Consider the following 27,923-nt stretch of genomic DNA (forward strand, 5'->3'; position numbering starts at 1 on the left):
GGGGTCTGCTGGAGCCAATCCCAGCCAACACAGGGCACAAGGCAGGAAACAATCCTGGGCAGGGTGCCAACCCACCACAGGACACACACAAATGGGCCAATTTAGAATTGCCAATCCACCTAACCTGCATGTCTTTGGGAGGAAACCCACGCAGACACAGGGAGAACATGCAAACTCCACGCAGGGAGGACCTGGGAAGCGAACCCGGGTCTCCTAACTGCAAGGCAGCAGCGCTACCACTGCGCCACCGAATTTACTTCTCTGTTTTAAAAAATTGTAATAATTAGACTCAATCTAGGCAGCTCAGATTGTCTTAATCCCAGAAGGAGACACTGCTTATTAATCAAATGAACAAGTATGGGTCAGCAAATATAAGGAAAGTCCACCTTGGGAGTTTTTTTTAATAAAATATATTTTATTAAATATTTTGCATATTTCAAAAACATTCCTGTCCATTTATTGAAATGTCCAGCCTATTTAAAATGGTAAATTTGGTTATATTCCAGATATTAAATGAGATGCAATGCATAAAAATGGGACAGCAAGTCATCCTAGCTATATCTAAATTATATTGCAGTATATACTTTTAAAAACTGAAAAGCATTTAATAAACATTAATAATAATAATGAAACTGCAGCGCTGCCATACCTTTAATCATAAACTTCACAGACACAGGTTGCTCTCTGATCATTACATTGTTGTTAAATTCCTTCTGTAAAAGATATTCTTTCAAGTTGTTGTAAAATTTAAAGGTTTTCATTTTTTCATGATAGAGAGAAATTCGATATGTTCTTGTTCTTCTTTTTGTCTTTCTTCTTCTTCCTTCTTTTTATTTGAATGACTGAAATTTTGTTTGCTGATGCAGACAAACACAATGCCAAGTCAAAAATGACGCCCATGAGCATGTGTGGGCTGACCAGAACATTCTTTATGTTTCTGACTGTCATAATGAGGAGGGAAATCTTTACACTTTTGATGAGTTTGTAGTTGAAATAGGGGCCAATTTTCTTTTTAAAAATTTCGTAAAGGTGACAAGGAGCATACCTACTAGATAGAGACAGTGGTTTAAAGCGCACTCGAGTTATGGCACTTTGTCTAATTATACTCTACGACTTTTAATCAGTGGGGTTAATATTGTGGACGAGAAATGTAATAATTACTTTATCAGAAAAAATGTAATTTTGGATCACAGGACTTTAAGAGCTTGTGGTAAATGGAACGTTTTACACCCCAAACCAAACTTGAGTAGTATATGGTGGTCCCATGCCCGGCCGGGACGCCTCTGCTGCATACGTCCCGGGGGAGCCACCATGGACAGTGCAATGCCTCCCCCGGGGCGCCTGGGGCAGCCTCCCTGGCCGTGGGTCCTTCCTCAGTCTCCCCCGTGGCTCCATGGGACATGGAGTCCACCACAGCCTGGTTGGGAGATGGGGTGGCCGCTAGGGGGTGCTGTGGAGAGCCAGCCGCCACAATGGACGACTTCCCAGCCCCACCCGGAGGTGCAATTAAGACCAGCTGGTCAGGCACCTGGAGCACTGCCGGGTGGACCATAAAAGGGCAAACCCTCCTTCATTCGAGGCCAGAATCGGGAGGAAGAGGACGAGGTTGCCTGGGAGGAGTGGTGGTGCCAGGAAGGGTTGTATAAAGTCTGTTTTGTGCTTTTGGGATTGTGTTGGGCCTGTGGGACACGGGGAAGGCGTGCCCCACGGCTGAAGAAAAGAAATAAAAAACCTATTTGTTTTACACGTGCCTCTGCGTAAGTCTGTGCCGGTCGGGCGCTATATAGCACCTTTTAAAAAGGATGGTCTCACATACATTTCTTGTCCCCAACAAAGTCAAGGAAATTAATTTTAAAATTCTTTACTGTCATTATCCTTGTAACAGATGGCTAAGTAAAATTTGTATTGATAATGTCTCCTTTGTGTTCATTTTACAAAAAAGAAGATGAAACAATTATTCATTTATTTTTTAGCTTTTCCCACTCAGAAGTATTCTGGTCAGAGACTGCTGCTCTATTGATTATCTGTTTCTATAAACTAGTACTTATTTCTGAAAATATGACGTTCACTTTGGATACTCACAGAAATGAGAGTGATTTGGACAGCACCTTAAAACTTCTTTGTCTCTTGGGCAAATATCATATTCATAAAGGCAGAGCCATACACACATATTGTTCTCTCGTGATATAGAATCCCTCTTTATCAAGGCCGTTTCTGGGCATAGGCTGTCCGGGCAAAGGCCAAGGGCACCCTCTACTGGTCAGGGTGGTCCAGATCTAATGATGCAGATCCAGATCGCCTGGATGACTTTGATTTATGTAGGGACGATTCCAGTTTGGCGCAAAGACGATTCTTCATGTCGTCAGTTTGCACACTTCTCAAAGGTCCGGGACTTTTCGGGTGATCTTCTATTTAATAAACTTAATAAGTTATAGTGTAATGAAAATTACATAATTAGATCTTGACCACCCTATAGAGTTTCCTATCTATTTTTTTTTTTGATTAGAAAAATTTGTCTGGAGCAGACCAGAGCACAAAGAAATGTTTATATTGTGGGCCTCAGCAGCGCCTGCACTCTCTGCATTATACACACCACAACTGCTGTGCCATTTCATACACTAGTGTAGGTAGCGTGCTGGGTATCTTGTCCAACATGCAGCCAATGTCATATGATGATGTTATAAAAGATTTTGCTGCAAGAAAGTCAAAGCGTGTCCAATTTTAAAAAGACTTTTATTTGAAATGTCAAGTCCCTCCATTTACAAAAGATGTGTTTCTAATATTATTTATTTGTTGTACTTCCTTTTTCTATATAAAGTTTGCAGAGTCTGTTAAATAAGCTATTTACATGCAAAGTGTTTATATTTTCTTATTTTATTGTTTTATATAAGTTTTGTATGCTTTGGTACATACACAATAAGAGTTCTGTTGTTATATTATTATTATTTTACGAGCTGCGTGTGGTCTTCGGGACAAAAATCAACCTGAAGACTCCCTAGCAGTTAGACTATATATGTGAACTTGGAGAGGCGTCAGCTAACTCAGCTAAGAATTACCAGAGGCAAAGGGCGCGGACTCACTTGTGTTTGCTGCCTCACTAGCTTTCATAAGAAGACACTGGCTATTACTTATCTTAGCCGTATCGCTGGCATATTAGTCCTATTAATCTTTGTCTCCAAACAGATAATGTCTTCAGTGAAAACTTCAAGCCTTGCCCTCCGTTGCTGAGGTGTTTCATTTGCACATTGTTGAGCCACAGCATTTGCTTCTTTTCGACGTTGTGTCTCTTCATCTGTGTTGTTGTTGCATGGTGGCGTTAGCTGCACACAGGTCTGTCGTAGTCATAGTGAGAAGTGAGGAGCATGGATGCGTCATCTAATGGTTGTGAATGAGCGTGAGCAGAGCAGACGGCTCCATACGCACACAGGTCTTTCATTTATATATGTCTAATTATTCCATTTCCATTTATTTATTTTTAATTTAACGAGTGCTTAACCTGCATTAGCAGAATATTGCGTGTGTGTGCGTGTGTCTGTGATTGGTATTGTAAATAGCCAAATAGGTCAGAAGCAGCCCTGCTCTTTATGGCAGGCCATTAAACAGTAAAATTGATAAAACCTTCTTTACTTCAAATGTGTTAATAAGTTAATTATGTGAACTACTAACAATGTATTTTTTTTTGAATACGTAATGTTTATATATCTCCAGCCTAAGTTCAATTGTCATTTTAGATAATTGATTGTTAATCTTTATTATTGTATTTGTAGTTTTGCACTCATATAATCTATATACTGTATATAAAGGAGAGTTGGGTTCCGAGAGACTGTGTTTGTGTGTTTGTGGAGGGATTGACAGTTAAGACGGGTGGGGGAGTCACGTGATCATCTCCCCTCCCATTCACGTCATTTCATTCACTTCGCTCCGAACTGAGCTCCGCAGCTGACGTGGTCTTGCCGTTCTCTTTCCTTAGTGTTTAGTCCTTTCTCCTTAACTAATTTACTGTTTAGTACACGCGGTACTTACACAGTCACTCATAAAATGGGAGAAGACTCCGTGCAAGAAATGGTTATTGAAACTACCTTGGAAGACATGCAATCAACGAGGCCATTAAACGGATCTCAAGAGAGGTCTTCTGGGTTGGAAAAAAAGCGCTTGGCTGTCAAAACCTGGCGATTAAACTAATCTAAACAAGAAACGACTTCTACGTTAGAAAAAAAAAACGATTCGCTGCCAAAATTAGGCGGTTAAACGAATCTAAAGAAGACAGGATTTCTAGATTGGGAAAAGGACGATTGGCTGCCGAAACCAGGCGGTTAAAAGAATCTGAAAAAGACAGGACGTCTAGATTGGAAAAACCACGATCCGCTGCCGAAACTAGCCGGTTAAACGTGCAGCGAAGCGTGCCAGGTCTGCTAGTTCTGAATAAAGAAGTGAAAAATGAGCAATGCAAATCCAGTAGTAACTTTATTTTTATTTATTTTTTTGTTGTAAAATAATACTCATGCACAGAACAAAACAGGCAGTGTTGTAAAAAGTCAGTTTTAGTGAGCAGAGAGTAAATGCGCAATGCAAATTGAATGGTGACTCAACACGTGGATCAGGCAGACTTCTGCACATGTGGATCAGGGACATTGTGCCCATACACTCACAGGTCAGGTAATGACGTGCTCCTTTATTGCATGGCTAACCTTGAACATTTCTGCAGCTATTAGTATCTGTAAATCATACAGTATGTAAAAGGCTGGTCTTACTTCATGTTTTACAACTGATGCAAATTATTTGCGGTGCATTTGAGTTTATAAACCTTATTTAGATAAACTGACAATACTATCATTTATTCATTCATTCTCCAGACCTGCTTATTCATATGAAGGACTGTGGAGGTTTTATTTGGGTGCAAGTGACACCAATCCAAGCAAGGCATACTTATGCCCACACCCACAATTTTTCAGAGAATAGTCATCAAACTTAATTTTTTTGGAAAATGGAAACTAAAGGCCAATGGCCCTCAAACTATGAACTCTGGAGGCATCAGTCCTAACTTTTGTGCCACCTTGTCTCCCGTTGACTTCAAAATGTTGAATGAAATTATGTAAATCTGAAATTGATTTGCATGGGGTGACACTGTGAAGAGCACTGCCACCTCATATCAATTCAACCTCAGGGGTGTCCTTTGTGTGCTCTACTGCCAAGTTGTTTGCCTGCCTATAGAAAAGTAATCTCAGATAAAGGAGCGCTGGAATCGTTGAGTAGAAAGGTCCTTTCATTTGATTGGCTGGCCTAGCACTGACTGCGCTGTGGAACAGCCTATAGGGGGGTGATAATTTGTTGGCCGAGGTCTCTAGGACTCTGAACAAACCTGAATCCTTATATGTGACATAATCTACTCTTGCATTTTGCTTTGTACTTGTACTATTAATATTGTACTATTGTATTGTATTTCTCAAGTAGCAATGACAGATTGGCCATCTAGATCTGTGAAGAGGATTACTTGTGTTCTATTCTGTGTATTGTATTACATTTGCCCCATTTTTCTGATACCCATTGCACGCCCAACCTACCTGGGATGGGATCTCTTTCTGAATTGCCTTTCCCAAGATTTCTTCCATTTTTCCCACAGGGCTTTGTGGGAGTTTTGTTCAGTTTCCTTCTTAGGGTGTCAAGGCTTTCTATTAAACAACAGGGCCTGTTAAAGACCATTGCAGCACCCCTTTTGTGATTTTGGGCTATACAAAAAATAAATTGTTGTTATTGAATATTTTTTTTCTGAATCTTCTGTCTATACCTTTACTTACTATTTGATAAAATGCCTGTCTTGATGAAGACATTTCTTGTCACCATTCTGAACACCTGAAAATCCTTTTGTGGTCTGAAAACAGCTGGAAAGCATGGGGTTCTACATGAAACTCTGCTGCTGTTCCTCTGATTCTCAAATGTCAATTCTCAGTGATGAGCTCCTTCTTAACCTTGTGGCATGGTAGTGCAGTGGTTAATGCTGCTGCCTCACAGTTCATGGTTCTCGGTTCAAATCCTGATCCTGGTTTTCTCTCGCATTACAAAGGTGTGCAGGTTAAGGATGATTGGAGACACACAATCTGAACGTGAGTGTAGCCTGTAATGGATTAGCACCATTGCTATGCACACAGTGCTACCAGGATTAGGCTCTACCTCCTGGTTAGCTTTTATTGTGAAAAGAGCAGTAGAAAATGTGGAATAAAATCAACATATTGATTAAAGACAGAAACTAATCATTTCCTAGAACAACTCTGATAAAACCTCTTTGAGTCAGTAAGCAGGCAGGAGGAAGCTTGTCCATTGCATCTTCAATTATCTCTCCAGCAAATGCTGAAAAGGGAGCATTCATCACAGCAGTCTGTTACAGAATGATCAAAGAAATAAGGACGGAGGTTCATTTTATAAACAACTGAATTTACATAACAGTGCCGATTAATGCATACATTTACTCGAATTGGTTCGTTGGCTTACACCCAAATAAAAGTCTATTTTATTACACTCTTATTCTTCTTATATCCTTGAGGTTCAGCTATTATTCTTGAAATGTCTGTGTAGGTTCAGTCTTGTTGTTTACCGGACATCTGCTGATCTCTTAATCATCTCCTAGTACTTTTTGTGTATTACATCAACCACCGTTCTAGTACATTCTTGTCTTTTATTCATTTAGCCATTTCAGTAGTTCTCTTCATGGCAGTTTTAAAACAAATGATTATATATTTCAATATGAACTACAGACCAAAATACTTAACTATTTTTACCTCCAAATTATTCTGCATTTAAGACGCATCTTGTGGACTTTCACATTTTGTCTAATTGAAAAAGAGTATTTGAAATGTTAGGTGAATGGTAGATGATGAATTATGCTGGACTGAATGTCTTGTTCGTGATATAACTTTTCTTATACAGTATTATCCTAAGAACGAAATCCCAATATGTGGGCTTACTGGTCATTATAGATTAGGAAAGACTTCCGAAGTACCTGTTAGGTTTGTTTTAAAATGTTGTTGCACTCATTCTTGATTCATTCATTGAAGTCTTGAACAGGAGCTCACTAAAGTGAAACTTTCATTATATCAAGAAAAACTGTGAACCTTACCTTAACCCTTTCTCTCTTTTTCCTTCACTATAGATGTCATTAATTATGGACCCTGACATGAACAAAACCAGTGTTAACGCAACTCTCATTACCCCAAGTGGTGAACCCAATGTTATTCTTGATATAATACTTTACGTGTTGCTGATTATTGTGATGTTTTCTTTGGGATGCACAGCAGATGACAGGAATCTACGCCTCAATTTCAAGAGACCTTGTGGATTAATAATCGGATTGTGCTGTCAGTTTGGAATTATGCCTCTTTCTACTTTCCTACTTGCTTTTCTGTCGAAGTTCAAACCCAGTCATGCAGTGGCCATTATCATTGTAGGTTGTTGTCCTGGAGGTATGGCCTCAAATATGGCCTCATACTGGGTGGACGGTGACATGGATCTTAGGTAATGACAATTGGATTTAGTAGGTGTCATTCAAGATAATATACTGTTTTAAAGTTTGCACTGAGAGTGCTTTCTGGTGTCTCTTTACATCTGGGATAATGCTAAAAAATGCTCCAAATATGTGAAGAAAGGTAAGTTAGAATACACAAAAGAGAAATGAACAAAGGGAGAGCACAAGGTAGCCAAAGGTGAGACAAAACCAAATCCTGTTGCGTAATGTGTCTGGTGGGACGGCTAGCCCACTTTCAGATCCCCAAAAATCACATTCTTTATTTTCTCTTTTGCATTCTGTTCCTTTGTCTGCTTTGTTTAGACAAATTCTGAATTTTTATTTTTCATTCTTTTTTTTTTCCTGGGCAAAGTATTGTGGACCAGAGCGGCAAATGATGTGTGTACTTTAAAAGAGGGTGGACACAAAGTAAAATATCCGAAGTTTAAGATCATCTTATGTTAAAGAATAAATAAAAATATAAAATGTTCTTATAGTAATGAATAATGAAATTCAGAAAGAGGGGATACTTCTGCCTTTAAGAATCTATTTTTGTTGTGACTTCAAATTAGCATTTGGTTTTAAAGACTTCCTATGTATCAGACCTCCTTAATTATTTCTAATATATACATTGTGGTAGCCGGCCCGGACACAGACAGGCGGACACGTTGACATCACCCAACACACATTTATTTGCCATATTTACAAGTGCTCACAGTCCCCAAGTCCCCAAAATCTTGGCCACAATACAATGCCTCACTTCTTCAGGCTGCCTCCTTGTCTCTCCTCCCAGACCTTGTCCTCTCTTCTCTCCCAACTCTAGCCATTGTATGAAGGGAGGCGGCCCATTTTATGCTCCCCCGGATGTGCTCCAGGTGTGTCCCGGTAATCTTCCACCGACACGCCCCAGTGTGGAGGAAATGCCAGCTGCATCCCCATAAGCACTCCGGGTGTCCATGCTCCTCTTTCCCCCAGCACTTCCGGGTGTGGCGGACGTGCTGAGGTCCAGGGCTCCAAAGGCATAGGGGCGCCCCCTGGAAGTAACCATGGGACCCTACAGGGTGGAGCTTCAAAGCTCTGTACCCGTGGCCCCCAAAGGTACCAGGGCGGTCGCCCCCACATGGTCTGGGGATGGTGCAAGCCCTCCTGCGGTCCTCCTGGGCATCCTGGCCGGGTCGCCACCCCAGCCATCTCCGACAACATCTATACTAATAAAAGGCAAAGCCCTCACTGACTCACTCACTGACTCACTGACTCATCATTAATTCTCCAACTTCCCGTGTAGGCAGAAGACTGAAATTTGGCAGGCTCATTCCTTACAGCTTACTTACAAAAGTTAAGCAGATTTCATTTCGAAATTTTACGCGTAATGGGCATAACTGAATCCTACTTACGTACATATATACAGCCATAGCCTGCAGCTCGGTCGCCGTGTGAGGCGGAGTTACGTCACCCATCCCCACACGTCCCATGTAATCGGGTGCCTGCCCATATAAGGCCGTCCGTCAGCAGCAATCCAATAGACACGCTGCCGCTATGAGGCATTTGTCATGCCTAAGTCGAATACGATTTTCGCGAGATACAATTTTAATGAGAAGACGCAAGGTATAAACGAGACTTTTGATCACTTTGTAACGGAGTTAAAATTGCTGGTGAAGGACTGTGGCTATGCAAACGAAGATGAGATGGTCAGGGATAGAATAGTGTTTGGCATAAACTCAGCAAAAGTGCAAGAGAAACTTTTAAGTGCCGGGTCTGAGCTAACATTAAATAAAGCCGTGGACATCGCAAGATCGCACGAGATAGCACAAGCACAGCTGAGAACCTTCGATGCATGTACTCCAAGCGGCTCACGTCAACTGACTGTGAATGCAGTACGCACACAAAAAGCAAGAGCTCCAAAGAGGGCTGAACAAAAAACACATTACACAATTGAGAATGCAGCAAAGAATATGAAGTGTGTGACGCATACAAGCATATTCATAAGTGCAGCTACTGCAGAAACAAAGCACACGGTGGAAAAAGTCAATGACCAGCTAAAGGAAGACAGTGTAAAAAATGTGGTAAATTAAACCAATTCGCTAAAGTTTGCAGGACTGGGAAAGGTAAACCCGTGCATGCAGTGTGTGATGTCTCAGATAAAGAGGAAGACGAGCTGTTTATTGATGCAGTAAGAAAGGAACAACCCTCTGAATCTGAACAAGCCTTTGTAGACCTATCAATAGGAAAGCAAGGTGTAAAGCTTAAGTTTAATTTAAGTTCATAGACACGCTGCCGCTAAATATTCGCAGGCAAATCCACAACTTAATCCCGGGAATGCCTGTTAAACATCTTAGATTCACGATTACCGATTTGGGCAGTGAACACTTTGATGAATTAAACCTGTTATCTTTACAACGATTGACAAACACGGAATATAACTTGAACACAGCAAATCCTCCAAATACAAACCTGATAGAAAGAAATAATGATAATCAAATCCTTGATGACAGGAACACTCATAACAGTGACAAAACAATTACATTGACAATCATGTTACGTTATTTTTAAAATGTTTCCTTTTCTTTTACAACAACCTCTTTAACACACTACTTCTCCGCTGCGAAGCGCGGGTATTTTGCTAGTATATACTATACATACATACTAGGGGGCTCTGCCCCCTACTCGCTTCGCTCGCCCACCCCCGTGTTTGGTTTACCGGATATACAATTTAAAGAAATTGTGATATTGTTTGTGTCTCACGAGTCTTTTAAGTGTCTTCCGAGAACTTCCGAGAAGATCACATCTTGTTGCCCTGCTTTCCCTTTCCAGGATTTTTTTATGTATATGTATATATATATATATACTCAGCAAAAAAAGAAACGTCCCTTTTTCAGGACTGTGTATTTCAACAATAATGTTTTAAAAATCTAAATAACTTTACATATATATTTATTGTAAAGGGTTTAAACAATGTTTTCCATGCATGTTCAATTAACCATAATCAATTAATTAACAGGCACCTGTGGAATGGTCGTTAAGACCTTAACAGCTTACAGAAAGTAGGCATTTAAGGTCACAGTTCTAAAAACGCAGGACACTAAAGAGACTTGTCTACCGACTGTGAAAAACACCCAAAGAAAGATGCCCAGGGTCCCTGCTCATCTGCGTGAAAGTGCATTAGGCATGCTGCAGGGAGGCATGAGGACTGCTGATGTGGCTAGGGCAATAAATTGCCATGTCCGCACTGTGAGACGCCTAAGACAGCGCTACAGGGAGACAGGAAGGACAAGTGATCATCCTCGCAGTGGAAGAGCCCGGATCTCAATCCCATTGAGCATGTCTGGGACCTGTTGGATCGCAGGGTGAGGGCTAGGGCCATTCCCCCCAGAAATGTCCAGGAACTTGCAGGTGCCTTGGTGGAAGAGTGGGGTAACATCTCACAGCAAGAACTGACAAATCTGGTCCAGTCCATGAGGAGGAGATGCACTGCAGTACTTCAAGCAGCTTTTGGCCACACCAAATACTGACTGGTACTTTTGATTTTGAGCCTCCCTTCATTCAGGGACACATTGTGAAACATTTTTAGTTTATGTCTTATGGTGTTGACTCTTTTAGTGTTCATACAAATATTTACACATTAAGTTTACTGAAAGTAAAAACAGTTAAAAGTCAGAGGACGTTTCTTTTTTTGCTGAGTTTATATGTAGGGTTGGGGAACTGTCCCCATATAGTGTGTACCACTCAGGCAGTGAAAACAGCACTGAGGTACCAGTCATAGACATGCAAACTGCACAACAGACAATGAACAGTTGACAGAGGGAGGTTTTATGGAGTTGGAACCGGAAGGATTACAGATGTAGGGGAAATGAGGGTGACATAAACGGAGTGGGACAGAGGTGACTTCATTGTATGGATCTGGAAGTGAGGACATCAGTGAAGGACTGGAAATGAAGCCATCACAGGAGGACTTCAAGTTGGCGTGGAAGTGTGTTGTATTTTGTTGTCGGGAGGTTGTCTTCGGAATGTCTGTTTACGTCTTATCAGATCTCAGATCTTCGTGTTTTCTTGTAAGGAATAGAGAAAGGCATTAATATGCTGTCCTGTACTCCCATCCCACATCTTTTCACGCTCTGTCGGGCCCTTTGGCTGTCCCCTAATTGTGTGTTTCTGACAATATATATATATTTATATATTGCATTGCAAGGCTGACATTGCAGTGTTGAATTAGAACTGTTATAGACTGCTTTGACTTGATCTGGTGTGGTCAATAAACAACATACTGCTAACCCTGCATTTAATAAAGTACTGTAGTTTTCGATGCATTTGTTAATAGATATTTTTTTTTCTGCTGCTGCCTTGTAGCTTGTGCATGACAGTGACATCTGTGCTCCTCTCAGTTATAATGATGCCCTTGAACCTCTACATCTACTCAATTCCTTGGACTCATATTGGAAGCATCACCATTCCATATAAAAATCTGGGTAATTCAGGATCATTATGTATTTACAATTTGTTTTTTCTTACTTTTCAATTTCCCCAGACTTGTCTTTGTCCAATCCTTGTAACCTGTCCTGCTCTCTGTACTGAGTATACATTTTTTAATGCTTACAATTTCTTTTAGGGGGCCCAGTGGTTAGTGCTAATGCTCAATATACCTTATCACTATCAGAACAGATTTTGTCGGTTCCTTTGCTGAAAGAAATGCAGATTAGGTTTATTTGTGTTTAAGTGTGAATGGGTGTGAACATGAGTGAGCCGTGGCTTTCCATCTAGATCTGGTCACTACGTATAGCGCATTCAGACGTCTGTTTTTAAATTTTGCTATGTTGTACAGCCTTGTGCTTAAATCAATTAAGTTCATGTTTTCACTCATCAAACAACACTGCATACCCCAAAATGACATGGTGAAAGCAAGATTTTAAAGATGTTTTGCAAATTTATTAAAAATAAAAAACTGAAATATTAAATTGACAAAAGTATCCAGACCCTTTGCTTTGGTTGAGTGCATTCCTTTCTACTGCTGATTATTGAGATGTTCCTACACCTTGTTTGGATTCTACCTGTGGTCAATTCAATTGATTGGACATAATTAGCAAAGGCACAGATCTGCCTACAGAAGGTCCTACAACTGACAATGTGTACCCAAGACAACAATGTAGAAGGAATTGTGTGCAGAACGTAGAATTATGTTGTGGCCCACAATTGTGTTGAGGACTCAAAACAATTCTCCAGCATTGAAGGTTCCTAAGAACTCAGTGGACTTCATAATTCATAAATGGAAGACGTTTGGAACAGCCATGACTATTCATGTTCAAACTGGGCAAACATACTTGGAGAAAGTGACCCAATGGTCACTCTGGCTGAGATGGGGAGAAAAGAAAAACTTCCAGAAGGACAACCATCACTGCAGCCCTCCACCAATCTGGGCATTATAGCAGAGTGACCAGACAGAAACCTCTCCTCAGTAAAAGACACATGAAAGATCACACAAAGTTTGTAAAATATCACCTAAAGGACTCTCAGACAGTGAGAAACAAGAATCTGTGGTCTCATACAGTATAGCTAAGATATGTGTCATGTCTGGATGGAATCAGGCACCACTCATCAATGCCATACCATTCCAACAGTAAATCTTGGTATTGGTAGCATCATGCTATGGGCTTGGAAGCTGGGGAGCTAGACAGGGTTAAGGGAAGAAATTAAACAGCAAAATACAGGGAAATCCTTAATGAAAACCTGCCTTGGAGCACACTGGACCTCAGAATGGATGAAGGTTCACCTTCAGACAGAACAGTGACCCTAAGTACAGAGTGACTTAGGATCTAAGGTATATATTCCTGACCAGCCTGGACTTGAGTCCAATTAAACATCAAATAACCGGTTGGTCTCCATCCAACCTGACAGAGCTTGAGGGGAATCTGCAGAGAAGAATGACAGAAAATCCTCCGACCCAGGTACGTATGTGAAGCTTGTCACGTCAAACCCAAGAAGACTTCAAGCTGTAATCACTGCCAAGAATGCTTAAATTAAATATGGACTAAAGGGTCTGAAAACTTGTGTCAATGGGATTTTAATACATTTCCAAAATTTTCTAAAGGCCTGTTTTTGCTTTGTCATTCCAGGGCAATGAGTGTTGCTTGATGTGGTGAAAAATGAATTTAAAAGACTTTAGTATAAGGCTGCAACAAAACAAATTAAGTGAAGGGCCTGAATACTTTTCGAAGTTTGTTCTATTGTTGCTCAGACAGACTTCAGCTCCCTGTAATCCTCTAGTAATAAAAGACCCTTAGAAACAATGAATGCTTTCACTTAGCACCGTGTGCCAGAACGTCTAAAATGGCGCTTTGGATGTGGTTTTCCTGGACTCTTTCTCTGGTTTTCTTAATGAAAACTGTATTAGCATATTGATTCACTTCAAATGTATAATCAATGCCATTTAAATGAAATCAAGAAAATGAGCTACTTCTGTGTTGATAGGGCAGGCTATTCTGAACCCAACACTCAAAAAATGGTAGTTGGCACTGCTGCCCTATGGATCCTGGGTTCTTATCCCTAACTTGATCCCCATCTGGGTGGAGTTTGTGTGCTCTCCTCATGACTCTTTGGATTTTTCAAAGCATTCTCTGATCTTTCAAACACCCCCCATAAAAGTGCTTGTTCAGTGAACTGGCAGCTCTAAACTGGCCCCATATGAGTGATTCTCCACTGCAAAACATGGCTGGTTTCAAGACATCAGATAAGCATTGCAAATATCCACAACAAGACTTTCTTCTTTCCGTTTTTAATGTTTCAGTAATTGTACTGATTGTTGCATCAAGAAATTAAGAAATTATTATCTAACTTTTTAAAATGAATTTATATGAATGGTTTCTATCTGGAGGTTAATTGTTTTTTTCTTTAATGTCTTCACGGGCAGGATTTATGCTGTTGTTGGTTTTGATTCCTGTTTGCGTTGGGATCTTCACAAGACGCCTCATTGCTAAAAAAGCAGAAATAATTGTGAAGGTAAGCATGTTTTATTACAACATTTTAATATTAAACAGGTAATAATCAACGATTGTAATAAAGCAGCAGGAGATCAAAAGAGGTTTGGAGCACCATGGTGAACCCCGTGTAGCTAGATGAAATGAAAATAATCAAATATCAAGGAAAACACGAGCATGTCTTCACAGTTGGGAATCAAAAATGGACTGTCTCAAAATGAGGGTGCATCTGGTTTTATATGGCGCAGGCTGGAAGGGGCGGGTCCAGGAGCAGGCCCGCCTCCAGAAATATTTGGGCCCCAGACAACTGGGTACGTGTGGGCCCCTCTGCCTTCCCCCGGGTCCCCACATGTCAAAACCTTCAAATACGTATACAAAATGATCGAAATGTAGTTTATCCGACAGCGACAATGCTGCATTTATGAATACCATACTTGATGAGTTAAGCCTTCTCGCACATCAAAGTTTGACTGCGAGAAGGAAAGTCAGTGCTAACGGAATTGAAACAATACATTAATGAGATAGGCCTATGTATTATCTGACGTGTAACGGTACAATTATACCAATGCAATGAATAGGAGTAACATCTGAACATTTTAATATATACTAACGGTTAGGGTTATCGACATGGTGTACAATCAGTATGGTAACTTGCTGTATCAAACTTCAAAGTTTTCAAAAAATCTGGGTAATCCAGAATCTTTAGTGATACACACAAAACCAACGCACACTCGTCACTGCGTCAAAGGCAACAATAAACACCCAAGCGAATGAATGATCAAACTATGGAGACGGCCTTCTGCTACACCATACACGTCAACATCCACGATAGTACACAAGAGTATCGCTGTTGTCTGAGACAGAATAGCGCCTGTGTGTGTGAAACGGAAGTATTCAATTACAGCGGAGAAGTCAATCCATCATCCACGTACCCTGTACAACAAACATACTACTCAACGTCAAGCTCAAGGACGTCGGCGTCGGCTCTCCTTTGTCTTTGAGAAGCGTGCCGCTGCCGGCCCCCTTTGACAAGCGTGCTTCACACGACACGAGCACAATATCTACTTGCGTGGAGCGTGCGGCTATTAAAACACTCACTTGTATTGTTGTAAGCTAAATAATTTAACTTTTCTATTACATGTAATAATTGTCCGAATATATATCTACGCACACAACATCAGCATAAAAAAAATCAAGCGTGAAGGGGCCCCCTTCCGTGAGGGCCCCAGACCAGAGTCCCGTTTGTCCCCCACTTGGCCTGCCAGGAAGGTGACATCACAGGTGGTAAGGCTGTCAATCTCCCATTCTGCGGGGGAGGAACAGAAAAGGCATTAAGGAACAGCGTCAGCCCCTGGTTTAGAGGGTAATCACCATTACTAGAGTCTATAAGCTGTCTCCCATGTGCACACCCAAAGTACAATAAATAAAAGGAAGTCCTAAGCTAACCACTGACCTCCTCACAATCTCAAGATGTTAAACCGTTACTCAGATTAAAAGGTTTTCAAAAACATTTCATTACAAGTGCTAGAGTCTGGAAACTACAGCCTCATTTGAATTTGATCTGGCAATTAAAATGATGCTTAACAGCAAGAGCAAATAAAAATGCTGGAGTTTACAGCGTTCAAAAACAAAAATACAGATAACCACCTGCCCAATTACCATTTTGGCAAAAGGAGTTTTAAAAAATTAAAAAAAAAAAAAACCCAAAAATGTCTGGTGGAAGCCAACGATATGACTTGCAGTACTTGGTCTGCTTATCTGACGCTAGCATCCTGTTGTGGTTGGATTTTAAGGGCTGCTGCCAAATGTGAGGACAGTGGAGATATGTGTGGTCTTCTTCTGGTGACATCTCCTCCATTCTAAGGGTCAGCAACTATTGTATGTGACATTCGATTTCCTTCCTCCATGCACTCACAGAATCGTTTCCCTTAAGGAACTCACCAAACCCACACCTGTGACGACACCTAAATTTAAAAAGCTGTCTGCTGCATGGAATATCAAGACCTTGGAACAACCAATCGTGGTGTACCGTACATTTGATTTTGTCTTTCTATTTTTGATGTGAGATGAGCTGTTGACTCTCACAAACTTCTCTTCTGATTCTGTTGTGGCTTCGGGTCTGCCAGATCTATTTCTGTCAGTTTTCTCCAGTTTTCAAGTCCCTTTTGATAGTTTAGGAATTGGTACTCATTGACACCTTGGCTATATTTATCATTTCTCTGAAGAAAAGTCCTGCACATTGGAGGGTTGCCGTAGTATGTCTGTCTTCATTTGTTAATTGCCTTTTTCTCATCATTATGATAACAATATACAGTGCAATATTGTCTAAATATATTAAAATATTGTCAGGGGGATCTGGACACCATACAGGCTTGGTCAAATATGTGGCAGATGAAATTTAAAGTAAGTAAATGAAAACTAAGGAACGAAGAATCTTAGAATTTGAATGCACAATGGGTAGTCTGAAACTTGGAAGTACACTTTATGAGAAGGATTCAGGAGTTGCAGTGGGCTTGACACTATCAACTGCCAGACTGTTCAGAAGCCATTAAGAAGGCTAACAGAATGGCAGGTTATATCGCAGGATTTGTGCAGTGCAAGTCACAGGAGGTTCTGTTCAAGCTTTACAATGCACTGGTGAGGCGGCATCTGAAGTACTGTGTACAGTTTTAGTCTCCAGGCTACAAGAAGGACATGGTAGCACTAGAAAAGTGCAAGAGAAGGACAACTAGATTAATTCTAGGACCGCAAGAGATGAGTTATGAAAACAGATTAAAAGAGCTGAGTCTTTTCAACATTCTCTTCTTCTTTTTACTCATTATTTTTCTTTTGCCTACAAACCATTAAGCAATCCAGTATCTCAGCTTACTAGTGATGGCAAAAGGCATCTAACTTCAGGATGGACTCATTTTAGATTCTTCCTATAACGCTGGATTCACATGGTATCACACATACTGTAAATCTGAGTTTCTGAGTCGGAAATTCCATGTGAACTACGAGTCAGACAATTTGAGTGGGTTCTGGCGAGAGCCTTCTAGTGGTCAGGGTGCATTACTGCTGCCCTCAGTAGAGATTCCAGTCTTTATTTTGCTTAGAGACGTGTGTCCGGACTGCACCGGTGCACAAAGAAATATTTATGTTGTGCGCCTCAGCAGCACCTGCACTGTCTGCACTGTCTGCACTATCCACAGCACAGTCTGTCTGCTGTTGCATACACTAGTGCAGGGAGCATGCCAGGTATCTCATGCGACGTGCAGCCTCCATGCTACCTGTGTGCCACATTCATGACAGCGGGGCAGAGCTGCTACAACTTCAGCAGTTAGCCTCTGCCAGGACCAGAAGTCAGGATTCACCGGCTGGTCATCGCATGTGATACACAGCTGGGTCCCAGTCCCCTCCTCCTCCTCCTCCTCCTCCTCCTCTACAAGCACGGCACCACAGGGGGAGCGATAGCCAACCTGGGTGCAGTCAAGACTCCAGTGACATGACCACATTGGAACTGTTACCTTTCTTGCAAGAAACTAATTTAAATGAAATGCATTCAGATATGTGGCTAGCCCTCCGAACTGCAGCCACTACTCCCATAACTGTTGGCCTTGCAATCCTGGCCATTAACAGAGTCATGTCTGGGAAGATGTCAAATAATGATGTTATAAAAGATTTTGCTGCAAGAAAGTCAAGGTGTGTCTGATTTGAAAAAGGCTTTTATTTGCAATGCTAAATCCCTTCTTTTATTAGTGACCTGTTTCTAATATTATTTATTTGTTGTACTTCCTTTATTTCTATGAAGAATCTGTTAAATTTACATGCAGAATGGTTCTATTTTGTTATTTTATTGTTCTATTTAAGTTTTGTATGTTTTGGTACACTTACAATTTACATCCAAAAGAGTTCTATATAATAATTATTTTGTCATTCTATTTACATATATGTATTTTGAATTAAATAAGTAACTAACCTGTGTTAGTAGCATATTGTGTGTGTGTGTGTGTGTGTGTTTGTGGTCAGAAGTGGCCCTGCGGGGTAGCACAGTGGCACAGTGGTACTGCTACTGCCTCGCAGTAAGGAGACCAGGGTTTGTGTCCCCGGTCCCCCCGTGTGATGTTTGCATGTCCTCCTAGTGTCTGCGTGGGTTTCCTCCAAACATCCAAATACAAGCAGGTGGACTGGCAACATTAAATGGCCCTGGTGTGTGGGTGTGTGTGTTTGCCCGGCCATTGACTGGTGCCCTGTGCCGGGTTTGTTTCTGCCTTGCACCCTGTGCTAGCTGGGATAGGCTCCTGGTCAGGGTTAAGTGGGTTAGAAAATGACATTTGATATATGTGAAAAAAGGAAACGGGCAGCTCTGAGTGAAAAATATGTCAATAATAATGCGGTCTCAGTCTGTTAAAAGATAATGTGGCACATGTCTCCAACGAGACACAAAACAGAAGGATTTTGTTAAATGCATGACTACAGTTTGACTTTTTGTTTAGGTTGGCTTCATCGTGGGCACCTTGGCGATGATTTTATTTTTTGGTGCTGCAGTGATTGATGGACAGATGTGGAACATAAGTGCATCGGTGATCTGTGCTGGGTTCTTGTCTCCTTGCATTGGCTACAGCCTTGGATTTCTTTTCGCAAGACTTTCACGGCAGTCTTGGACAAGGTGAGAAATGAAACAAAAAAAGTAACATCTACAAACACTGTGTTTAAAAAGTAAGGACCAAAAGTGGCAGGAGGTGGGCACCTGCTTTCATACAGGTTCTATTTGGTAATACTGCTATTGTAGGACCCCACAAAAGACAGGTGCCCTGTCCAGGGTTGCCTTGCAAACAATGCTGCTAGGAAAGGCGCTGTCCATGTGACTTTGACATTTGATTTGGCAGATCTGAGAATGTTATGTTACTACAGCCTGACATCTTTATCCAGAGGGACTGACAAGTTCAAGATTCAGTTTCATTGTTCACTTTTATTATTTACAACAGAATATAAACCACAAACATGGGTTTAAGCTCGTGTGTCTTAATCACTACATTATACAGGACTTTCCAATATAAAAGGACAGCCGTCCCGCGTAGCAGTGAAACAGGACAAACTTTAAAAATCAATAAACAAACTGGTATCGCTAGCTAAGCAGAGGCAAGGACCTCGAATGGAGGCTGGCATGTGAGCGAGGAGGACCCTGTCCGGCTGCCCACTCCTGATGTCACTCTTCCCCCTCACCTCGGACTGCAGCCTCTGTCTAGGAACTATGATTCTTAGTGTGATAAGACAAGTTGCAAAATGAACCAGAATGTTCATACAAATTCTAGAAAAAAAACCTGATTTAAATCCGTTAAGTAGGTCTCTTGTTCACTAGCTAAGCGGAGGTAAGGTGAGTGAGGAGGGTCTCGCCCCCATCCCCTCTGCCCACTGCGTCTCTCTCGGATTTGTGCAAATAAATCGGTGCCGCAACCAAACTATGATACTTAGCGCGATGAAATAAATCGTAACATCAACCAGAATGTTCAAACAAATTCTAGAAAAAAAACCAATTTAAATCTGTTAAGCAGGTCTCTTGTTTGCTAGCTAAGCGGAGGTAAAGTACGCCCCGAGGCTGAGGCGTGAGTGAGGAGGGTCTCGCCCCCATCCCCTCTGCCCACTGCGTCTCTCTCGGATCTGTGCAAATAAATCAGTACCGCAACCAAACTATGATAGCGCGATGAAAGAAGTCGTAAAATCAACTGGAATGTTCAAACAAATTATAGAAAAAAACCTGAGCTAAATTCATTAAGTAGTTCTCATGGGAAAAGTGGACAGACATACAGACAGAAGTTGGATTTTATATATATATATATATATAGAGAGAGAGAGAGAGAGAGAGTGTTAAAAATGTTTTCATACATTTTCATTTATTTTCAAAAAGCAGATCCTTACAATGACATGCAACTCAATCAAACAAACATATCTGATATAACCATTTACTAAAAGATCAAAACAGAGAACAAAAAGGGAAAATAGAAATTCAAAGAAAAAAATAACCAAACAAAACTAGATTCAACAAAGGGGTAAAGGGTACAAGTTGCTTTTGTTCAGATTCAGGCAAATACACGAGTGCACTCATGATAAGTGATGGGTCTAATAAGAAGTTCAGATCAGTAAGCAGGCTTTGGCCATTTAAGGCATTAGGTGTAAGAAGGAGGATTTAGAAATCAGCCTTAAGTTTAATGTAAGGCACTGGCTTTTTTTGGGTGGTTCTCCCTGGGTGGTACTTTTTTATTGGCAGCCCTTTTTAATCAATTTTAGCTTATTTAAACTTTAGACTTTTTTGACAATTTTGTTTGATAGATAATTTGCATTAGCTTACCAAAGGTCTATGTCAAAATTATAGCATTTTTAATGTTTAAAAAATCCTACAAATACATATCCTGCAAAGTTATATTTTACAAATGCCAATCTTGACCAGTTCACTGACTTAAACTCCTACTGAAGGCTCTTTCCGTTGACTTATTCCAACTGAAAGGGGCGATCCCTTCAATTACATTATTAATATTTTATAGTTCTATCAATCTCAAGATGAAGCAAACAAATGTGGTACTGCTTTTAGAAAATAGAAAAAAGAAAGGGAAGAAGTATTAAAAAGAAATTAAGGGGCATTATGGAAACACCTCAATCATAATTAATAATTAAAAATGTAGTTAAAATTTTTGTTGTTTTCATTTTATTTTTTGAAATGTATTATATTTCATTTTGTAAGTTTGGGTTTGGCAAACTCAAGGTCCGCCCCATGGGACAAGAACTCTAGCTACGCCATTGGTGTAAGAACTTGAGAACTGGAGTTATGTGTTTGTACTTTTTAGTTCTTGTAATGATCTGATTTCAGCTCTCCTCAGGTCACTGGCTCTGAGCATGTTGTGCTCAATTAGTTCTGTTTTGTATCCCTCTTATTATAACATTAGGTACATTAGTGGCTCTGTGTGTGAGTGAGGATTGGCATCCCATCTATAGCTGCCATCTTACCTGGACCTGCAACAAAAATAATACCCAGTAATAGAAAGTGTGGATTGAGAAAACAGATGGATGAATATTTATTTTATTTATTGTTATATGATATAGAAAGGAAAAGCTAGCCACATCTGTTAGGAGGCACAACTTTTAGAATTTCCTAATAATTCAGCTATCAATGCCTTTCTGAACTGTTCCAGCCCTTTTTAAGCCCGGCATCTTTCCTTGGAAGCAGCATTATGGCCCAGTGGTAATGTCAACCTGGGAGCTCACAGAGTGTAGTTTCCATGTTCTCCCGGTGTCTTCCTTCCACACACCAAAGACAGACGTGTAAATTTCTCCCAGTGTGAATATGTACTGGCATTCGGTTCAGGTATTACCTCCCATCTTGTGAGCCAAAACAGGTTTAAACACTTTGTTAATGAATGGCAGGATGGATGATTCTTGATGATCATTGCAACCAGAACCCTAACAGGCCTTAAAGTTTTTTTGTTTTTTTTTTGCATATAAAAAAGTTTTATACTGGATTTTAACCTCAAGATGGGTTTACCTTGAAAAGCCAGTCTGATATTGGTGTTTTTATACCTTTATTTGTAGGTGTAAAGTAGGATTCATGCCAGAATTATAAATAATATAACATACTCAAACCTGTTCAGTCCTATTTAGGGTGCCAGGGGCCTAACCTGGCAGCACTGGATGGGTAGGGCAGTCCATTGCAGGGCCAACACACACCCTCAGGCCAGCGAGAGGACAACCACAGATACACAAAGAGAACGTGCAAACTCCACATGGACAACATCAGGGCACTGGATACAGACGCTGGATATTAATTATTTTATTTGGCTATTAATATATTAATTTGATGTGAAAAGCTCATCATATATCTGAACTATCCATCAGGTAAATTAAAAATTGCACAATGAGGAAGCAATAACTGAACCCAAAATGATATGAGTTACAGCTTTGGTTTGATACCCCTACCAGTCCGTTTATTTTTTATTATCATAATTTGTCTGCATGTAGACAGCATAACTGCAAGCCACTAATGGTACCTGAATAGCAGCTGAAAAAATCACACTTGTTGTTTTTCTTCCTCTGAGATTTCAATTTTACTTTAATTAACAAGATGACATCAAAATAAATAAAATTGACTTGACCCGAGTGGCCCATTCCCATAATGAATGGTGGTCTGTTTTCCAGATGTCGGACCATCTGCTTGGAAACGGGCATACAGAACACCTACATGTGCGCTATCTTTATTGAATTATCCTTCTCTGGCCTGATTCAGCAAGAAATGATGTCTTACATCCTGATTTACATCTTTGCCTCTTATGGAGTTGCCTTCCTAGTAATAAAGGGTAAGTTTTTAATAAATACTCCACAGCCAAACTTGATTCAACCTGCCTGGAGGCAGATTCTTTCACTGAATACTTTTTCCCAAGATGCTGTATTCTTCAGTGCACTTTTCCCAGTGACCACTTTGTCACTGGAGGGTGTTGTCCAGTCTCGGGTGTTCCAGTAAAGGGGATTCTTAAAGGAAATGGGGATTCAGGGGGTGCAGAGTTACGCTCTCTGGGATACTTAATGACTGGAACTTTGGTAGTCCTCTTTTGAGGACAAAGATGAATTGCACATCTTATTTTTCAACCAAAATCTTCATCTTTGTAGACCTCATAAGTAACTTTATATAGTATAGAAAAATAGAAAACAATTTTAAATAACAATAATATATAGGGTGGTCCAGATCTAATTATGCAATTTTCATTACACTATAACTTACTAAGTTTATTACATAGAAAATCACCTGAAAAACCCTGGACCATTGAGAAATGTCGACATGAAGAATCGTCTTTGCACTGAACTGGAATCGTCCCCGCATAAATCAAAATCATCCAGATGATCTGGCTCTGCATAATTAGATCTGGACCACCCAGTATGAGCACTTACAATACAGCTCAATTACAAGAAATAAATTTAGAAGAGAATAGAAGGGCAAGAGCTCAAGTATATTTATCCCCTTAATAATATTAAAATAATAATAACAATAATCAGAATCACTTTATTGCTAGGGGGCAGCACGGTGGCACAGTGGGTAGCGCTGCTGCCTCGCAGTTAGGAGACCCAGGTTCGCTTCCTGGGTCCTCCCTGCGTGGAGGTTGCATGTTCTCCACGTGTCTGCGTGGGTTTCCTCCCACAGTCCAAAGACATGCAGGTTAGGTGGATTGGCGACTCTAAATTGGCCCTAGTGTGTGCTTGGTGTGTGGGTGTGTTTGTGTGTGTCCTGCGGTGGGTTGGCACCCTGCCCAGGATTGGTTCCTGCCTTGTGCCCTGTGTTGGCTGGGATTGGCTCCAGCAGACCCCCGTGACCCTGTGTTCGGATTCAGCGGGTTGGATAATGGATGGATGGACTTTATTGCTAGTATGTGAAACATACTACTGTAGAATTTATTTGAGTTACATGCAAACATGGGATACAAGATATAACCAACTCAAGGTAACACGATTTCAATCCATTATTAACCTGAAACTGTGCAAACCACTATACAAATACAACAATTTCTTGAACAAAACATTTACAAACTCAAGTCAAAAAAATAGATTGAAAAACTACACAAAATAATATAGATATCAAATAGTGCAAGTATGAAGTATTTACTAGTTAGGAGTAACCCTCTGTAAGTTTATTTAGGATCTGAATAATTTGAGGAAAGAAGCTGCGGAAATGGCGTATAGTGTGAGTCACAATTGTCCTGTGCCTCCTCTGTGATGGCAATTTAATGAACAGATGCTGCTGGTGTGGGTGGAGTCAGCTGCAATCTTTCCTGATCTGGTGATGAACAGATCTTTTAATGTTGGGAGACAATGGCCAATGATTTTCTCAGCTGAACAAATCACCCACTGCACCTGACTCTTAGAAAGAGGAGGCGGCAGAAGAAAGCTAAAGGGTGATAAAGAAGGTCACAATACTCTCGATGATGGCCGAGTGAAAATGTAACAATATCCACCTTGATATGCCAAGCTTCTTAAGCTGGAAAAGGAAGAACAATCTCTGCCTGGGTTTCTTGATGATGGAGGTGATGTGCTTGTCCCATTTTAATGTATTAGTGAAAGATGTCTCTGGGATTTTAAAAAACTGAATCGCAGACATAGTCTGGCCATTAATTTGCAATGGTGGACAGTTAATTCCTTATCCTAGTTATTCAATTGGAAACAACGTCCTCCACCACCAATGTGCAGCATCCAACTGGATGATGTGATGGCAGCCACTGTTCTATATATACAGTAAGGCTAAGGCTTGTCTGTCTGACATGCAAAACCTCAAAAGCCACTGGGCTTTGGTCTCAAAATATCTTGGCCAGAAAAGAAGCAAGGCGAGCGCTGCCGACACTGAAGCACATTGCACAGGCCGACTGATCACTTTCATTGCAAACAGCAGTCATATACTACCAGTGCCACAGACAGTCATACAAGACCAAAGAGCTGGAGGTGCAGACTTCCTCTGCCATCTTACTGGCCTTGGGTTTTTCACACAGTGAGCATGCGGCATATCTATCAGGAGAAATGCCACGACCACATTGCATGGCAGTGAGCGGTGTTACAGAAGCTAGGGGCCAGTTTACAACTGCCAGTTAAGCAATATCTGTTCTTCTTTGGGAGAGAGACAATTGCAGTACCAAGAGAAAACCCCTCACGGTCACCAAGGGACTGTTGGAACGCCATACAGGCAGTATCGCAGGTCCAAGTATTTGAACCAAGGACTTTGGAGCTTTAAGGCCGAGCAAAAGATTCTGAAGTGTGGCTAATCACAGGAAAATTAAAAAAAATAAAATAAAACAAACCTGGGAAAACAACCTGCATTAACACAGGAGTGAACTGCCAGGCCAGGCAGCACAGCAGAGCCACTGTCATTTTGAGTGCGAGTTCTAAAAGAAGGTCACATTCTCAAGCCCACTGAATCCAGTTAAGGGCCACAGCTGTCCCAGTTTAGACAAGTCTCCAGTCCTATGTAAGGCCCACTCATTCTTGGGGAAGTTTAGAATCAGGGCAGAACAACAGTCGTGTACAGTAGCTGGTAAGTGGCATATGGGTGGGCCATCACTAAAAAGGACCTTGTTGCACAGAAAGAAGATTATGTTTTATGGCGGACAGCAGCACACCAGCTAACCTAACAGGAAAACATCTTTGGGAATGTGCTGAGAAAACTGGAGCAAAATCGTGAACCACTGTGCCACCATACCTATAAAATAACATTCATTTCTGTAGCTCATTTTCAAACAAGTCATGTAGTTTAAGGTACTTTACAAGATGTTAAAGAAAAACTTGTAAGAAAACAACAAATTCTTGGCCGTGTGGCGCATGTGTACGGGCGCCGGTCTCATTCCCTACCGTCACTTCCCCTACCTTTTCATATGTTAAATCATTCTTGTGGCAGATTGATGACTTAAGTGCCAGCTTCAGTGTAAAATTAAGGAAAATTGTTGCGTGGTGGCTCTGAGGCTAAGGATCTGCGCTGGTATCCTGAAGGTTGCCAGTTTGAATCCCTGTCACTGCCAAAAGAGATCCTACTCTACTGGGCCCTTGAGCAAGGCCCTTAACCTTCAATTACTCCGGGGCGTTGAACAATGGCTGACCCTGCGCTCTGACCCCAAGAGGTAATGCGAAAACTAACAAATTCCTAATACGAGAAATTGTATAAGGCGAAATAAAGAACAAAAAAAAATGTACTAAGTAATTGCAACATAAACACTGACTTAATCAGTTTTAATGCAAAAAGATGTCGACGAAAGAAGAGGGCCGCTGGGGTGGAGAAAAGAAGAGCTGCTCAGGAATTAGCAAGTGCATCAACCTCGGAGCAAAAGAATGGTAAAAGTACAGAGAAAGAGTCTGAAAACTATGAATGCTCAAGTCAAATGTACTCACTGCATATTATCGTGCAGTGCACCATTACTGGTATAAGAATATGTACATCATTAGTTAAACTAGACTGTGTTTGTTCATTATTATAACTTAGATGAAGATCAGACCATATTTTAAGACCAATTTAAACATAAACTAGGTGGCTTTGCCCCCAGCTCATTTTGGTCACCAACCGACACCTACAACCAACATATACAACAATATATTCGATCTCTTTTTGCTGTTCCGTTATTTCACCAAGTAATAATTTCTGTTTGTTTATGCTATTGCAATCTTTACTGTAATTTTTTTGAGACTTTCGAATTTTAGTACTTCCATTATCTCTAACCTGCTCTGCATGTGTACTGCGCCAATGTTTTTGAATCCTTTACGACGTTCTACTTTGCCATCTACTCTTTGTCTTTTATTTCCGGCCCCAGGCGTGATTAAATCTCTTGGCGCAAAGTCTCATCTCGCAGGATATGAAAGTGTCTCTCTGAGAAAATCACGTCTCATCTCCTTCCAGCCTTTTTTTTTGTAATAGAGAGATATGGCGATTTCCAAAGGGTTCACACACTAATTATAGCCACAGGTTGTCTGTATTGCCTTTTAATGCCAAATGACCAAGTTTATTTCTAAGGCCCTCATCTTCCCACTTTTACCAACAACTAAGATTTCTGTTTTCCATTTGTTTAGCTTGAGAAAACTACTATTCATCCATTCAGAAAATGACACACACTGGATCTAGAACTTCAGGGTCGTGAGGAGCGATAGATTAGCAAAGCTGCATGTCATCTGCATAGCTCACCTTGTGTTTTGAAACCATCTGGCCTGCAGGAAGCAATCAGAATAAATACACACTAAAAAAAACAAATTAGCTACTGTATTATAAAAATGTTTTTTCTCTTTTGAATGATGACGTCACAATGATAAATGATGGTTTATTTTCTGATTAATTCTAGGTTACATCATTTATAGCAAATGCTTCAAAAAGCACAGAAGCCAACTCCCAGTTGTCAACGTGGAAGAAGTACAGAGTTACAATGCTCACGATCCTTTAAGAGAACAATCCAGGCCTGGTATGGAGGAGTAGTGAACTTTGACAGTTTTCCACGTTTGTCTCGCACAATCATGCAGATGTGTTGATCACTTTCCACTCTCTGAAAAATGCAGAGGTCTTGTTTTCATTTTGATTTTATGTTCACTATCTTGAGCAGTATGGAGGCATAGTGGTTACCACCAGTACTTTGCAGGCCCAATTTCCTGGGCTTGAATCCTGGATCTGGTCGTTGTCTATGTGGAGTTTGCATTTTTTTTTCTTGTGTTTGTGTGGGTTATTTTGTCCAGCAGTCCCCAAGGTTAATTAACAATTCTAAATTGGCTTCGTGTGGATGTCTTTGATAGACTGTCGTCCTGTCCATCTCTGCTGGGATGGCCCTAAGGCAACCTCAACCCTGAATGTGGGTTTGAGAATATTATTTTATGTTAACTACAAACTATATGCATCCCTACAGATTTTCTTTTTTTCTCCAGCCGTCTGGAGTTTTTTTGTTTTTTCTGTCCCCCCTGGCCATTGAATCTTACTCTTATTCGATGTTAAT

The 27,923-nt window shown here is 40.7% G+C and overlaps 1 protein-coding gene across 1 annotated transcript; it reads left to right on the top strand.

Annotated features, from left to right (window-relative positions):
• The first annotated feature begins 4,584 nt into the window (after positions 1-4,584).
• On the top strand, positions 4,585-27,882 carry LOC120542560 (ileal sodium/bile acid cotransporter-like). Its single transcript, XM_039775094.1, has 7 exons — positions 4,585-4,656; positions 7,145-7,506; positions 11,840-11,958; positions 14,394-14,482; positions 18,936-19,108; positions 22,627-22,784; positions 27,285-27,882. Exons 2-7 carry the CDS (start codon positions 7,145-7,147, stop codon positions 27,413-27,415), a joined length of 1,032 nt encoding a protein of 343 aa, XP_039631028.1. The 5' UTR covers positions 4,585-4,656; the 3' UTR covers positions 27,416-27,882.
• The last annotated feature ends 41 nt before the right edge of the window (positions 27,883-27,923 follow it).

Source organism: Polypterus senegalus, chromosome 13, assembly GCF_016835505.1.
Source record: "Polypterus senegalus isolate Bchr_013 chromosome 13, ASM1683550v1, whole genome shotgun sequence".
In the NCBI taxonomy this organism is placed as follows: domain Eukaryota; kingdom Metazoa; phylum Chordata; class Cladistia; order Polypteriformes; family Polypteridae; genus Polypterus; species Polypterus senegalus.

Bases quoted from the DNA above. Each gene is read 5' to 3' on its own strand.
- LOC120542560 (XM_039775094.1), top strand. From the start codon at position 7,145: ATGTCATTAATTATGGACCCTGACATGAACAAAACCAGTGTTAACGCA. The intron at 11,959-14,393 runs GTAATTCAGGAT...CTTCACGGGCAG, and splicing joins CATTCCATATAAAAATCTGG to GATTTATGCTGTTGTTGGTT. The intron at 22,785-27,284 runs GTAAGTTTTTAA...GATTAATTCTAG, and splicing joins TGCCTTCCTAGTAATAAAGG to GTTACATCATTTATAGCAAA.